We start from the raw sequence: 17,544 nt of genomic DNA, 5'->3' as shown, positions 1-17,544 counted from the left end.
ATCTGTCATCCAATTGAAGTTTAAGCTAGATTTAACATTCAGTTATTGGATATCCTCTTCTTCTCTTGCAGTTCAAAGTGGGACAGGAAGGAAGGGGGCAGGGCACAGCCACTGAAGGAATGACACAGCAATTAACACCAAGATGGCAGAAAAGTCAACTCCCAACAGACCTTGAGGCCCAAGATGGTAAGAGATTTGACTTCCAGTAGACATTAAGCTTCATTATACGCTCATTGTAATATGTCAACATGGTAAATGGCACTCCCACAGGCGCCATGACAGTTCTCAGGCTAACCATAAAAGTTCAAAAAGTGGGTGATAGCCCAATTCCTGGGAATCCTCACCCCTTTCCCAAAGCAGTTGGAATAATTCTCCACTCATTAGCATATGAAGTCCATAAAAACTAACAACCCCCACACTTTGTGGCTGCTCTCCCTTCTGAGTGAGAAGGACTGCAGTCTGTCAATAGAGTGTATATCTATTTTTACTTTGCGCTCTGTCAATGGAGTGTATATCTACTTTTACTTTAACCTCTCCCCTACCTCTCCACTCCCCACGCCTTGTGGCCTCTCTAGACTTCTGAGATGACCTACACTCTGTCTATGGAGTATGTAGCTCTCTGAATAAATCTACTTTTACTCAAATGTGGCTTGCTGTTGAATTCTTTACTGTTTGAAGCCAAGAACACTCACCTGGGGTGGGGAGCGTCCCAAGAACTCAATGAGACCTGGGATACGGCCATCCTCTCGCTCCACATTCTCCTGTATCTAGTGTATCCCTCTCCAAAATACAACCTAAGTTGTTAGAAAACAACCTTCTTCAAGTACACTTCATAAGATAAAATTTTATGGCGAACAGTTTCTAATAGCTTTAGATGTGACACTTGGACATAGTTTTTAAGGAATTTGTTTTACAAATTTCACTTCAAAATATGTATCAAAGAAAATGTAAGGCCTTTGTTAATTGCCTATTCCTTTCTTTTGTCCTTTTCTTTGTTGAGATTGTTCTTCAGATGATGCTTTGGCACTCAACTCAACACTGATGACTTTCAACCTGAACTAAGTAAAAGATGATTAAAAAATGTATAACTATGATTAAGTTCACATCTGTGCCCAGCTTTTTACAACCTAAGAAAAGTAACCAGACCAGCCCTGGAAGCAAGGGATGCAGAAGAGCTGGGGAAAGGGTAATTGGTGCATTACTTCTTTCTCTTTTCATGATGCGTATTGAATAATCTCCTTTATTTGGTATGTGCCTAAAATTAAGAATGATTAGATGATTTGGGGATAAGCTATTTCTCCTATCCTGATTCCTCTATTTAACTCAGGATTATCAATATCAGGTGTGTTGATGATCATGGACACAAAGCAAATGACACTTTAGGAAGCTGATTCTTGGTCTAGTGGTAAAGATTCCTTGGTGACATGGGTGATGAAATACAAAGCACATTCATTAATTTTACAGAATATAGAGAAATAATATCTTAGTAAGAGGAGACAGAAATTGTAGAGGAACATGATGAATACCCTTTAGTACAATTTCCAGCTTTTTACCTCTGTAGTTTGTGTTAAAAATGCATTTGATTTAAAGGAAAATAATTTTTAATGAGTTTGATAAATAAAAATATACATTATTTAAGATGTAATCTGCACAACCTAAAATAAATATTTAATAAAATAATCTATATTACAAACATTTGATATAGGCTTTAAAAAAATCTCAAAAGTATTTACCATTATTATTTTGATTCTTAAGAATCATTATGCTTATGTTAAACTTCATAAATATCTTACTGGTATGATATTTAAAAATAAATGATATAGAATCAAAATACCACTGCTATTAACATTTCTCATTTATTTTCAAGAATATTTATTTTTGTTTCATATCCCTACCTTCTGTCTGGAAGAAAGTAAATTTTAACATAAGGATTCCTTGGCCTCCCATCTTCCCTGGAAGGGAGATCCTTTGCTCCCAAAATTGTAACTATTAATTGGTGACCAACCTTGTCAAACCATAGTTTTATCTGAAAAGCAAAAATATTCATTTATCAGTTTAAACATTTACTACTTTAGTATAATGCTTACATTCCCAATCTTTGACCCATTCTCTTACACTAATATTAGCACAGAATATAACGTCACTTAGTAAATTGCAGTTAAGATAAAAGGATATGCTATAATAACTTCAATGAATAGAAAAAAGTAATTCAGATATTTTAATTTGACTGATAAATCACTTAGGCTTTTTGTTATCTAATTAGATATTAACATGCACATAATAATTACACTACCATAACTAAGGACTTTAAATAGGATTGCTCTGTCTCTGCCTTTATGCAAGAACCCCTATAGTTCATTTTGTAGGTTCCCCTAAATAGTGAGTTCAGAATAAGTGCTCAAATTAATTGAATAGATAACTTCTTTATAAGGCATTCATAGGGAATTTTTAAGCAAATGTTGTATAACAGCAAAGATTATAAGCAATTGGGAATTATTAGTATGTTTAGTCAATAGACTAGTTTGTATTTAAAACTGTAATAAATTCATCTTTTAAAATTTCTTACACAGACATAGTCTCTTTTTCATTTGTGAAGCAAATGTATTTACCCTTAGAATAATAAGGGTATATTTTATAATTTGAGATGACAAAATTAGAATAATTTGTCTAAGCCATAATTAAGGATTAGAACTTCACATTCTACTGCTAAATTCATTTAACAACTGTCACCTCCCACACACATACCTCATACTCCCACACCTGGCTTGCTGAGTCTAACATGTCAATATCTGTGATGACTATGACTCTGATCCACATTTGGTTCAAAACTCAGCACATCTCTGACCACTATCTTAAAACTGAAATTGAATTGGAAATTTGGGAAAAGTTATATTTATGTAATATATATTATACGTATATGTATATTTCCAATGCTTTGATTTTTTTCCTTTAATTTGGATGTACAATGTTTGCAGCAGTTGAAAAAATCTAAATATACATTTCATGTCAGTCTTTTCCTATTGTCTCTAAAGCAGACAGCTCTGGGTCAGACTCTGGGATATATAAATAAATATTTACCATATACAAAAAAACATACAAATATATATATGATATATTGGTAGTTCAGTTCCAATTGTAACATGGCTTTGTTGAGTCCGTCACTTTATATCTTAGAGAACGAGAGGCTGAGTAAGACATTAGAGTCAGACGACTAAAGGCCCGGAAGAGTATATAAAATTATTTATATGCTGTTCTTTTTGGTCAAGTGGAATTAGCCCTCTTATAAAAATAATTACAAGACATATGTAAATTTTAAAAATGATTATGACTACTCTTTAAGTCCTTATGATTAATGCAGGTATTACCCTGAGGCTGTGTAACAGAGTTTTCTGAGTGGAGTTGCTAAGTACAGACTCTAGACAAAGTTTTTTCTAAACTGTGGTTCACAAAACTGCAACAGTATTAATCTGGCTTATTTGCTTAAAGGTTACAAATTCCTGTGGCCCACCTCTCATTATTGAATCGGAATGAGGCCCAGAGAATTTGCATTTTAACAACTCCTCCAGGCGATTCTCATTGCCATTAAAGCTTGAGAACCACTAATTCAGACTAGGTGACCAACGACCTGAAAAAAAAGCCTCTAACATTTAAATGGAAAAAAAAGTTCAAATATTTGCTTGCCAGACAATATTAGAACAAAGATGCAGATAAGACAGGTGGGGAAAAAGAGACCATTCTGGCAAAAGACATGAGGAGGGGGGGAAAGTCTCACATATGAGATGAAAAGGAGATGTCAGGGAGCATCATGGTTCCTCTAAATTTTGTGACCAAAACCACATCAATTTCTGATATTCTTTGTTTTCTATAGTAATAAAAAAGCTTATGGTTTTCATTTTTCCATGATATTAAAAAATTCCTCTCTGAGGATCACAATATGAATATTAGGCACTTCAAAGAGAAAAAACTTCTGAAAGGCTAAAAAATTTGTTTTCCAATAAGCCAGACACTTAAGAAACAAAGAAAAAATTACTATTATTATTATTAGACTAAGCTCGTAATTATTGGAACAAATCAGTGATTTCTATGAGTTTTTTAAGGGACTGAGACTAAGCCTTTATTGCTGTCTCCACAGGCAATATTTTTGCTCCTTTAAAAATCATCACAGCCAAACATTTAAGATATATATTTCAAATGTCTGATAGATAGTATTATTTTTAGATTTTCTTATGCCATGGGAAACCCAAAATATCACATATTAATTATATTCATTTCTCATTCATTCTCATATAAACAGATATTAGGCTTTTATATTTTTACATTATTACTTTCCAGCTTATAAAATTATACTTTATAAATATTAAAATAATAGATATATAAAACAGGCACATTTTAATTTTACTGATTTTTTAAATTAAAATTATACTTTTTAATAAACTGTCGAATTGGGCATTTGATCAATAACCCTAAGTTTCATTTTGTACTATAGGACTTGCATTGAAGTTTTTAATAGATATCCAGTTCATACTATGAAAACAGAATTATTTTATTTGCTAGATTATTTATCACATTCCAAAATATCTTCTCTGTGCTTTTTCAGTGAATGGTTAGAAAATATCTGTTGATTCCCCCAAATATAACAAATGTATTTCCACAATTGTAGATATGACATACTTCTTATTTTACCTCAATTTCATTAATAAAAATATTGATATCACTTTAATTGGTTTAATACAATTATCATTCCAGCTTTATTTACCAGGTAACCATTTTAAATTAACCAAGCAGAACCTGAGTTGTATAAGTAAATATTTTACAGTACATGGTATTAACTAGGAGAGCTTTATTTTTTTAAATTTAAACTAAATTAGTATTATTGAAAACTGACAACAACCAAAAAACAAAACCATGCAGCAAAGCAAGGAAAAGCATAATACTACTTTTTTAAGAAAACTATATTGACATTACTTTACCATATAAGGGTTTCCTAATGAAAAGAGGCAAACAACTTGTACCCAAGAATTACAATAAAATTAAATGGAATCACAATTACAAAATGTAAACAAAATAAACCCAACACATTTCATCTGGATTGTGATTTTGTTCTTTTAAAGTAATATACTTTTCAAAAGTTGAACCTTATATATAATATGCATAAAATTCATATTTTAGATAAGGTACAAATTTATTTGCCGATCTCCTCAAGGAGTTTTTGCTTGGAAAATGCAAGAGAATGTAGATGTTAAGTGACATAATGAGTGATTTAAAGAGACAGCAACCTTAGAGTAATAAAGGAACGTATCAACAGTACAAAGTCAGCTATTTCTGTCAATGTTACAAATATAAGTGGCATCTACATTAAATGCCAACCTGAAACCTAGGAGTTTTAGTATTCTCATCATATAAAATCACTAACAAAGATTGTCTCTTTAAATTTTTATTGTATTTTAATCTCCATGCAGAATTTTACAAGCTAGCTCATAAAATGATTTGAAAGTCAGTAATATGGTTCGGAGCAACATACCAAAAAAAGTTTTCCTACTACGCATTTTCCAAAAACATACAAATAAGGGTTAAAACACAACTTTAGCTTCTATCAGGCAGACAAGGCCTTTACCTGAACCCTAGGAACAAAAGGCGTTGTTCTTCTACTAAGGCTTTGGCTCTGGTAAGCAAAATTAAAGAAAAAAGCAATAAAACAAAACCAAAAGGACAACACGCTGGAACTAAAAGACCAAAAGTAAAAAACACATACAACTATCCCTTAAATACATTTTTCCATGGCAATATATATGTAAATTAAGTAGTTCAATGCAATGAATAAGTTAATTTTCCCAAAATGCTAAAATGAATATAAAAGCTATACAAAATCTTATAATTTTTAAATCAGATTTTTAAATGTAAGCAACATAACAGGAATTAGGACTGAATGTAAAATAATATATTCGGGTTTATATATTCTGAAAGAATGAGTGTAAACATAATACGAGAGTCAAGATATTCCAGGTTTCACCCTTAAACACACCACATCGAAAAAAATCATAGTACAAGAATTAATTAGATGAAAATACACTATAGAATTATTAGTGATAAGTCATCTGTAGAAGAAATTATGTAACTTTTCCAAAATTATATGTCTAACAAAAGTCTAAAATACACTAGCCAAGTTGGCTTTAGCATTCCTTAAAAGAATAAACACAGAAAGATTAATGTATACTGGAGCAAACTGGATTAATTAGTTGATTCATACTTTAAGAATCTATACCAGGTTCTAGTATTTAAATACCATTTTCAGATATTTATTGTGTACCACGTGAAATTATACGATTTAGAGCTAATTATACTTATTGATGACAATAATATCTCATTTCTTTTTATTTATACAGTTCTTTATATTTTTCAAGCCTTTACTGACAGTTTGTTGCAAATTTATTGCCTCCAACAATGCTAGGAGGTGGCTGCTGTTATTTCTAACAGGTAGATGAGGAAACAGAGACATAAGAAAAGGCTAAATACACTCACCCACACTGAAACAAAAAAAATAAGATAGTGTAATAGAGCCCGGTTCTGATTAAATCACTCCATTTCAAATTCTTAAAGACAAATTTCTTTCCTCTTCTAACTTATTTTGTTTTCATTTTGAAACAAGTCTCCCAAAGATATCACAATCATCAGAATTTTCTGCCTTTATTAAGGAATGCCAACAGTTAAAGCAGGAACAAAATCAGATGCATGTCTCTGGGTCTGGGAATGGATTTCAAGGCATTTAATTTTTGTCCTTTTACCAAGATTCCATCCCATTTGCTCACATTTCTCATGGATGTCTAGCTTGTCTAATTAACAGCTGCAAATAGTTAAAGGCTTCAGACTTTTCCACTGCTCTACAGAAACAGATAATAGGTACTAGGAGGACTGTTGTCCAATTCAACCATCACCAGGCAGACACTGTTTAAGACATAAATTTAAAACCCAAAGGCAAGCAGACCTGAAGAGCAGATTGTCATTCAATCATGAGTCATCTTTTTCTCTCTTCAAAAACAAAGACAGCTTCAAATCTAAGCTGCCTTCTCTTTTGTGGGGAGACATTTCCGAAGGAAGAAAGGAATGTTTAGATATGGAGTGAGCTACTCATTATCAGTCTGCAAAATCCTAAATGGATAATTCTCTGGCCAGTGGGTAAGAGATGGGTATGAGATTCACAGAGATTAATGAGGCATGCTGAAAAAAAGGAGTAACAAGGCACTCAATTTGGAAATAGAATTTCTTTTTCTTGCCTTCTCACCTTTCTACCTGTTTTAGACCAAAAATATCAATGTAATGAAAGATTTTTGCAAGTAAATATTACTTCATAAACTAAAAGATTTACTTTAAAAAAAGTACTTTGAAATAAAGTAATCCTTTAAACATTTTTCCATTTTCTAAAATGATCTTAAGTGAGCAACTCACAGATATTTGAAATCAACCGTCTAAAATCCATGTCAATTTAAACCTAATCTTTTCCTATAAGCTTACACATTAAACTTGGCTATATAAACGTATTTTGTTCTGTTAGCTTTTTAAAAATTGAGGTGAAATTAAAATAACATGCAATTAACCATTTAAAAATGTATAATTCAGTGGCATTTAGTGCATCCACAATGTTGTGCTACCACTACCTCCCTCCAGTTTTAAAACTTTTTCTTCACACCAGAAGAATACCCTGTACCTATTAAGTAATTGCTCCCTACTTCCCCACTGACTCAATTTCTGGCAACTACTAAGGTGCTTTCTATCTCTATGGGTTATACATATCTCATAAAGAAAAGGTAAAGTATTATGTATCTTATTACAATTTGTAATTAATATTAATTCATTTAAGTGCAAAATATCTGATATTATCTATAAAAATTCAGCCTTATGCAAATGAAGAATTTGAATTTGTACACCACAATTTATTTTGTATTTTTAATATTACTTCCTACTTTTACTGCACTATTAACTTTAGGACATTCCTTTTATGCAATGCTTCTAAAATAACAAGGTTGTAACAATGAGATATAAAAGATAAAAGCTCAAAGAAAATACTTTCATTTATGGAAGGTCTTAAAAAGGTTATCAAGTTTCTAAGTAAATATAAAGGATACATACCTATTCTTCAGTTACTTATTCCCTTTAAATGGGCATATAAAATGGATATGTACAATATATACAAGCTCATCACTAAAAATGGAGTCAGAAGAATATTAAAACACAGTAACTTAAGGAAAAATTGCAAGTATTAATCAGCCACAGACCCTGAAGTAAAATAAAATGACTGTCAATAAGAATTTACGTATTCCTATCGAAAAAAAGAATTGTGAGCAATTTCTCGCTTTCAAAAGAGTTAAAGGCTATATTTTATTTTAATACTCTATCAAAACTTTAGCCAAAGGCTGCAGATTAATTTTAAAATATTGAGAGAATTACAATTGTAATCCTCTAAAGAAGGAAACTGCTGAATTCTGGAAGAATATAAAGTTTAAAAAGAATCAAAAATAAGGGAGTGTTGACAGTGAAAGGGCTAACATAGAGTCCAGCTGTCATAAACCTGAGCTCATACTAATTTTCTCACCTAATACAAATGGCACTTCCATAGTTATGCCTTAGCATAATAACAAGTAGCAGCACAATTCAAGCATAGAGAAGAAATAAATTGAATAATTAAAAAAAAATCAACAGACTTGTGCTTGAACGTTTAACTAACAATTTGCATTATACATGTATTATATATTTGAGAAAACATCAGTCCATGAACTGACATAAATATATTAAGAAAGTCAGCTCACATAATATACAAATCATCTTTGTTGTCAGGCATTAGCAATGTCATGATTCTGCAAGTGAGTTATGGGCCCAGGTAAGATCCCACTAAAACCAAAACTAGCCAAAAGTAAAAATAGAAGGATATAGGAATTGTAATGTTGCCTTATGACTTCCTAGGAGTTCCCCCAAAGGATGATATGTGTGGACACTTATTTTACATCATTAGAGCAAACCAAAATTGTCTCCAGTTGGCAGAAATTGGGTTAAATATAGAGGAAAATACTCTATCCAGAGGGTATCCTGCTTGTGTTTTCCTGCATGCAAAGAATGAATATAAAATTAAGTTTCATGAAGGTAAAATCCACGTCTATCTTGTTCAGTGTTGTATTCTCAGCTACTAATATTACGACTGACCAAGGGATTAGAACTTAACATATATTACTTGAACAGACGATTGTAGTTTAATTTGGTAAAAATATTTTAGGGAAAAATTTTGGCAACAAATATCAAGAATCTTTCATTTTTTTCTTTCATATTGTAAGTTTACATCCTGAAAGTTATGCCAACCAAAGAATTTTGTTGTAACAAAATATGCAAGACTTATAGTCAAGGATTTCCATGGCATCATTATTTATAATACTATAAATTAGAGACAAGCAAGATGTCCTATAGTAGCAAATTAAATTAAATGGAGTACTAAATAGCCATTAAAATCGCTGTAGGAGGAATTTTTTAAAGAAAAACATTTAAAGGAAAAAGTACACAATATATTACTAAGTGAAAAAGCAAGTTTCAAAATAATATACACAGATTTATCACAGTTTTGTTTAAAAATTTATATGAATGTGAATGATTATATTCTAGTGGCAAGATTACAGGTGATTTCTATTTATTTATTTATCTATGCTTTCTAGACTTACCACAACAAATATGTACTATATTTATAAACATTATATTGCTGGAACATACTTCTTCTAAGTCATAATAAAATGATAAAATGGTACACATTTTAAATTATGACTATATGGATTTTAAACCAACATCATTCATAAATCCAAATGCTATATACTTTTAAGTTTATTTTCCCTCCAAATATTTAACAGTCTTACCTTTCTACCATATTCACTTCGAACAATGAAATGAATTTGAAATCTGTCTAAATGCCTGCACTGTGCTACTCACCCTCCCCTCCTAGCCCAAATTCTAATATAGCCTTGGGATTTCAAAAGAGGTAACAAAGTAATACTTACTCATTATGGAAATCTAACTTCCGCTCCCTCCTCCACCTACTGAAGCCAACTCTATACAACACAGACACACACACGCACACACACACACACTTATGTACTGACATCATCAGCCACCCAGAGCATTATGTATAGATGGACTAGTAAAAGGAAGCCATAATTTAAAAATTAAAAAGCTAATATTCATTAGCACTTCCTAAAATGATGGAAGGAAATAAATATATATTTGTAACCATAAATGACAACATCTGTGCTGTCAAAATACGTAAGAAAATAAGCAGAAAGATGCTACTTATTGTGGAAAATGGAAAAAAATACCACTGTCCTCAAATGAAAAAGTTCACTCTGCTTATGAAAGAGAAAGGAAAAGAAAATAATAAAGAGAAGAAATTCATTTTAGTAAGACATTTACAATCTCCTAATAGTGTCTCTCATCTTTCTTACATAGCTTTTCTGTTATTATCACTTTTGTAATCAAAGTAGTCCCAGAACAGACATATCTAATGACTTTTTCAATAGCTTTTACTATGTTATTTCTGATTTTATGTCCTATATATCCAACTAATTAATAAAAATTCTTTAGAAAAATCAAACACTTCTCCTTCTCTACAAAATAAAACAAATTTTGTAGCTGACTGAACAAAAAGCTAGAAATTATCTTAAAATATCAGTTAAAGAATACTTTAGTTTTTAATCTGTAACATTTTTTATCCAAAATTCAGTGTCTTAATTTTGAGAACCTAAATAGTTCTTAATACTCACAAAAATTTAAGTTTAGTAATTCATCAGAATTAGAGTCAGTATTAACCTGTTACCAAAATATAACTGGATACATTTTAATATTTTAATATTTTTAAAGGTCTAAAAGGGAATTACAACTGAAGAAATTAATAAAAAGTGAGGGCCTGAATTGATAAAGCTCTTCTAATATGGGTATAAGATACATAACTAAATTTTTAACTTTTATCATAAAATGTTCAAATTAGAGATCACTTAATATGAAATCTGGCTGGTGTGCTCAATAATCTATTATATATTTCTCCATTTACTTAGTTTTGTCTGTTGACAAAAGCATCTCAAGTGTCATTACATTTCAGAGCAATATTCATACCCCAATGGTTACCGTGAAATTCACCTCAAATTTTCTTAATGTTGAAGAGGACTTATAAATATTCACTTTTATCTTAAATATATCATCTTTATATAGTGCAGCATTTTTCTTTCTCTTAAAAGTCTATGATAAGTTATACTCATTTTAAGGTACTGAACAGAAATCATGACCTTAAATTTTGGAATAATGTGACTAAGGCGAGAAAAGTTTTAGGAAGCATCACAAACTCTAATTCTCATTAAATTCATTAAATTCCAGAGAAACCAGCTTGAATCAAGAAAACATATGCTAAATAATTAAAATTGAATTTAAATTAATTAAACTTATTAATAGTGAGAAAACTGATGGTTAAAAGCACAATTATATCCTAAACAAAACTTGGTTTACAGAAAACTAACATCATATAGTAAAAACACTACTTGATTTTCCAAAAAAAAGAAATTAATCTAGTGATTACATACTGAAAGTTGTCCAGATAAGAACTGTGGAACATCCCTCAGCATGCCAGGACTCATGGGAGAGGTAACGGAAATAGAAGGACGATCCATTTTTTGAGATTCGAATGAGCTAGAACCTGAAATAGTAATTATACATAAAGAATAGTAACAATGGCTCCTCGTTAGTATTTAATAATCTTCTCCAAATAACTTTTAAGTTATTTTTAATCTCCACAAAATGCCATTATATAGACCATTTTCTTAGCTACACTGTTCCAAATATATTTAGAGAGGTTTTTCTTTTTTTTTAAAGCATAAGTGCAGCTTAAGGATTCTCTTAAGACCAAGGATGAACCATTTTCTGTGCCAAATGTAGTAGAGACAGACCTCTACCTCAGAACTTAGTTACTTCATCTGTTATGTGCACTAAACTCATATCTTACAATAACATACTAAGAAAATTTTAAAATAGAAACTTAGGGAGGAAAAAAGGAAAACCTAAGTCAATAAGGCAACTTGAAGACGGCCTAAACTTGTAATACCAAAAACATAAGTACTAGAATGTTAATTGTGAAAAGTTTTTAAGAAGTGATTTTTAACCATATCTGGAAGGATAATAATAAATTAGATGGGCAGAAAGGAATTGAGGGGCTACTAAGAAAAAGATACAGTGTAGCAGAAAAAGGAGAACCTCAGTACCCAGAAGTTATGTATAAATTTACTTGTATGGAGGGGAAGGAACAAATTGGAAAAAGAATAAAAATGGGGGTAATGAGATACTGGCAGAATTAAATGCCTGGAATTCTGGGCACAAATTTTGGCGCTAATAAAATATCCATGCTAAGTTCTTATGAGTAAGGTAATAAAAACTGCATTTGAGGAAGATATCTTTATCATTTATTTAAAGTGGAGGTTGAACTGAGTGAGATGGAAAACAGTTAAGAACAAGTGGAATTAAAAAAAAACAATAGGAGAGGCTGGAAAATGGAATGAAAAGAAAGAAGAGGCAACATCACAAAATTAAAAAACGAGGAACTCAAAAACTAATTAGATACGAGAGATAAGGAGAAAGGGGGGAAACATTAAGATTTCAAGTCCTATAACCAGATACGGAATCAAGAAAATCCTCTAAGTGTCTGCCTTGTTCTCTGCACAGGACAGTGCTGATATTCCCAGGGATGCAGAACAATGGAGAAGTCCTGCGTTTAAGGGAATGGATGGAGAAGTTAATTAGGAACACAGTGACCCTGTGACACCTCAGAGACATGAAAGGGGAAATGTAAACTGGGTAATGGATATACGGATGGGACTGAATGTCAAGTGGGTATTAGTGTTAAAAATTAAACTTTGGTGTCTCCCTAATTGAAGGCCCAAGTGGATAAAATTCTCTTCTAGAGAGAATAGAGTATAAAATGAAGGGGGAAACTGCAAGCCTTGGGATCAGAAGTAATGGTGATACATTTATGGCAGATAGAAGTGGGAAGAATGCTGACTTTATACTAAGAAACAAGCTAAGTTTTCTATACACTAAGCTTCAAGTAACAGGAAGACCCTTAGAACATATTTCTTCAACATCCAGGGATGCAGGGACAATGACAGATCATTTTGATAAATGTAAACTTAGGAGCCGTATGGCAATTAAGACCACATGAAGAGAAGAATTTATTGAGGAACTGAAAATAGGGGGTTAAGAATTGGGCCTTGGAGAAAGGTATTCTTAACATTTAAAGAATAAAGGATTGAATCTAATTTGAGAAAGAACCTCTGTCCTCACAGGAACAACTTTGGAATTGTAGCCTGGGGGTTTTCAAATAGCCCTAAGAAGGTAAGGGCTCCACAGTGCTCACGTGATATCTGAGTGACGTAATACAAATGAATAAAAATTTACCTACTTCATAGATCGCTGTGAAAACTAAGTGTGATGGTGTAGGTACAACATCCTGCACAGTTCCAGGGACTCAAAATGGGAGTGATGATCATGATGATAATATTATTATATATAATAATCATTGTTATTTTATATTAGAACTTATTATGCTGCAGTTCTATATGATCACTATATTATTTTGGATAACATAATTTAGCAACTAGCTAAACGTACTAAATCAAATGGGTCATAAGATCATAATTTAAAGTTTAGATCTATGCCATTCCAAAAGGATTTCACCTCTCTGGTAAAGATTTTAAAGAAATTTATACTCCTAATTGTATTCTAAAAGTAAAAAGCCCCACCTATTTTAATAGTATATTCTCATTTGCTGTGTGTATAGAGAATCCAACCACTTCTCACCACCTTCATTGAAACACCATGGTCAAAGTTACCATCATCTCACTGCTCAAGATACTGACTCACTGGTCTCTCTAATGTCACTCCATTTAATACATTTGCAACGTAGTAGCCAGATTTTAAAACATAAGCCTCTCCTCAGAAACATCCTATGTAGCGCTTGATTTCCCTCCAGGTAAAAGCCGAGTCCTTACAGCGCTTTATGAAGTCTATGCAGTTTGGCTGCCTGTGACTTCCCACTCGTCCTTCCTACCATTCCTCCCCTTGCTCACTATGGCAACCATGATACCCTTTTTGCTTTTTCTTAAATGCATCTCAGGCTTTCTTGCCATAGAGCCGTTGCACTTCTGGGCCCTGTCCCTGGAGAACTTTTGCCTCAGATTGCCGCTCTTTCAAATCTTGCTCCAATCCTTCCTTCTCAGCATAGTCTATCCTGATCAACATATTTCAAACTGCAACCTTCCTCCACTCTTCTTTCAGAACATTCCTTACTCTCAATCAATCAAGAAACTTAGTTCATTGGAAAAAACTCATTTGTTTAACATCTGAAATAGCACTCAAACATATGTAATAAAAAGTATTTATGTACTTAATGTTATTTTAACATATTGTATAATAATGTGTATTGTTCCATAACTACTCTGTTAAATCAGAACTATTCTCCCACCTTTAAGAAATATAAATTAGAATATATGTAATTATGCCCAAGATCCCCCCCATTTACTGAAGATTAGGTCGCAAAATTGCAAATTTTAAAATTAGATGAACTTTGGCGGGGGAGAGGTAAAACTTTTGGGAGTGATGGTATGTTCATTATTTTTTATTGGCAATGATGGTTTCACATGTATGTCAAAAATTCTCTAACTGTGCATTTTAAATATGTTCAGCTACACTAGTATACCTTACTAGAGCCATCTAAAAATATATAGTAGTTGGGGGAGGGTATAGCTCAGTGGTAGCGCATGCTTAGAATGCACAAGATCCTGGGTTCAGTCCCCAATACCGCCACTAAAAAATAAATAAACCTAATTAGCTCCCTGCCCCTCCCCAAAATAAAAAATTTCTATTCAAATAAATGTATATGCTTTTAAAATATATATATAGTAGTTAAGACAGTATGATTTTTAAAAATCCTAAACTATTATAGACTTTTGTACTTTTTTCCACAATGACATGAAATAGTACATAATTTTCCATCTTTATGAGACTATGTACTTGATAAAAATATTATATTCCTTATTTTATATTAATAGATAAAATATTTCATTTGACCCCTGATGAATACTTTATTAATAACATTTTTTCTAAAATAAATGAAACTTACTGGACTCCAGTTGTGCATGTGTGCTGTCAGGTATTCTAGGTATATCTCTGAAATGATATAGAAAGAAAATAAGAAATGATTTCAACAAATAATAGCAACTGCTATTTTGATCATTATCAATCTATAACAGGGCAATGTAAAATGAAAAAAATTGTGTATTATACCAGCATTAAATAAGAAAAAACAAGTCACAGTACTTTATTGCTAATAAAAGTATTCTGAACTAACTCCTACTACTTAAAAGGAATTAAAATACATATGTATTTATGGCAGATTTATAAAAACATATACTTTATTTTCTACGTGCTTCAATACATAATTACCCACTCTAAAAAATGTCTGTATTCAACATGACAAGTTTTTATAGACATATTTTAATTACATTCTACTCTTTACTTTTCCATGCTGCTGTTCAAATCAGTAACACTGAAATTCAAATAAAATATCACCAAAACAAAAAGTAAAATATTGATTGTGACTGAAAAATTTTAAATGTAAAAACTCCACTGAGAAAAATGTAAACATATTTCTTACTGAGACTTAACAAAATTACCTTGTAACTGCATTTACACCAAAAATATGTACATTTTTGTTTGAGATTTGCCAGAAGGGGTATGTATTAATGGTTAAGATCATTCAGAAATTACATCAAAAATATTTCAGATAGTAAACAAAAATATGATTAGAGGATCCTTTAATACCAGGAAATATATTTGGTTAATACACTAGCTGATACAGCAGTTTTACCATATTACAAAATGATGAAAAGATGAAGTGGAAAATAGATACAATTTCATGTGACAGATTCATTATTTTTGAAAGGAACATTTCAACATTTTGAAAGGAACACTTCAAACTGAAGTCATTTTCTTTATCATGAAAAGAGGCCAAAATAATATAGTGCAATCATTTCCTAAATGAGTCAAAACTGGGCATCAGTATTCTACAAGAAAGAAGGATTTCCACAGATTCCACCCTGGAATGCTCTTAACCCCGAACATGCATTTAATAATTCACTGTCAGTTTATATATTTTTCTACTGCTTTTTTAGTTACAGGTGTATCTTTTACATTGGCTTAGAATACAAGCTTCTATAAAAGAAACACTGCTGTGGTATTTCATGGGTAATTCTCACAATACATGTACAAAGGATTATATTTATTGCCAACTGACAAAAGTCAAAGAGTAATTGACATTTGCTTATTTTTTGTCTGTTACCTTAAACGATGTTCTTTTTCTTTAAATAGTTGCCTCTATCTAGAAATAGTATGACTTTAAGACCTCTCTTTCTTATATTGAAATCTCCATTTTGAAAAAAAATGTGTAAAATTCATAGAATATAGTTGATTCTGAGTTTTCAATATACTGAACCATACGTAGTTCATGAAACTTCTTTTGAAACTGTGACTATAGTCCCCTTCTGCTAATGTCTTTAGCCATCTACTAAGCTAGTAAGATAATAAAAATAATAAACACTTAAATATTTCTTCTCCTTTTGTAATTAAGTATATGATCAGATAAAGAGATGTCATGATTTTGGGTGAGGTATTTTTAGTAAAGAGGAAAACAAAAGTATTGTCCCCAAAATAATTTATTTTTATAAAGTAATCAGACATTGTTGTATTGTATATTACAAACTGTTTAACAGTAGTCAACTTTATACATGTATAAAGTACTCCAACCAACTCACCCAATAGGCCTTGAAACAACAAGCTCGACTTGTGGTTCAGGTTTGGATTCCAGAATGATGTTATATACTTCTTCAAATGTGGCTCCTTGCAATAGCCTTCCATTCCATTCTAATACTTCATCACCTGTAGTGTGTGTGAGTAATGATAATCTTAGAAAAACTGATCCCATAAAAGGTACCTGAAGCGAAAGCAATCTTAAACTGCAATGAATTTCATAGAATAAAATCACCATTACAGAATAAGAAACATACTAGAACAGTTTCCAGTGGCATAAAATTTGATGACCAGGGTGAGTAGTATATTTCAACCAAAAGGACAAGGGTCCAGAGGAAAAATTACAAAAAGTTATCACTCTGATTTCTAGGATTTTTTCAGTTCTGTCTTGTCCCTGAATAGTTGTTTTTCTTGTGAGGGGAAGCAAGTTGGGAATAACCTATGCCTCCGACTTGATGACATCACTCCTGTCTCTGTCATTTCTTAATAGAAATTCCAGTTCCAGAAGCGATAAAGATCAGTTGCCTCTTTGAAGATTTTATAAACTGTTACCTCTGTATTCAATATATATTTTTATTGAAGTATAGTCAGTTTACAATGTTGTGTCAATTTCTGGTGTACAGCATAATGTTTCAGTCATACTTGAACATACATATATTCATATTCATTTCTTAT

At 31.6% G+C, this 17,544-nt stretch overlaps 1 protein-coding gene across 11 annotated transcripts in view; it reads right to left on the bottom strand.

Moving 5' to 3' along the window:
- Positions 1-17,544, bottom strand: part of RIMS2 (regulating synaptic membrane exocytosis 2) — a 509,607-nt gene that overhangs the window by 242,384 nt on the left and 249,679 nt on the right. For all 11 annotated transcript variants that reach the window (XM_045517246.2, XM_074352612.1, XM_045517245.2 and 8 more), the window contains 4 exons: positions 16,875-16,998; positions 15,185-15,231; positions 11,598-11,710; positions 1,896-2,026 (listed from right to left, as the gene is read on the bottom strand). In XM_045517246.2, the coding sequence (XP_045373202.2) occupies positions 1,896-2,026; positions 11,598-11,710; positions 15,185-15,231; positions 16,875-16,998 (415 nt within the window). The remainder of the gene's footprint in view (positions 1-1,895; positions 2,027-11,597; positions 11,711-15,184; positions 15,232-16,874; positions 16,999-17,544) is intronic.

This window comes from Camelus bactrianus, chromosome 25, assembly GCF_048773025.1.
Source record: "Camelus bactrianus isolate YW-2024 breed Bactrian camel chromosome 25, ASM4877302v1, whole genome shotgun sequence".
Taxonomy (NCBI): Eukaryota; Metazoa; Chordata; class Mammalia; order Artiodactyla; family Camelidae; genus Camelus; species Camelus bactrianus.
Note: the sequence above shows the minus strand (reverse complement) of the source record. Positions and strands in the feature narration are given on the sequence as shown.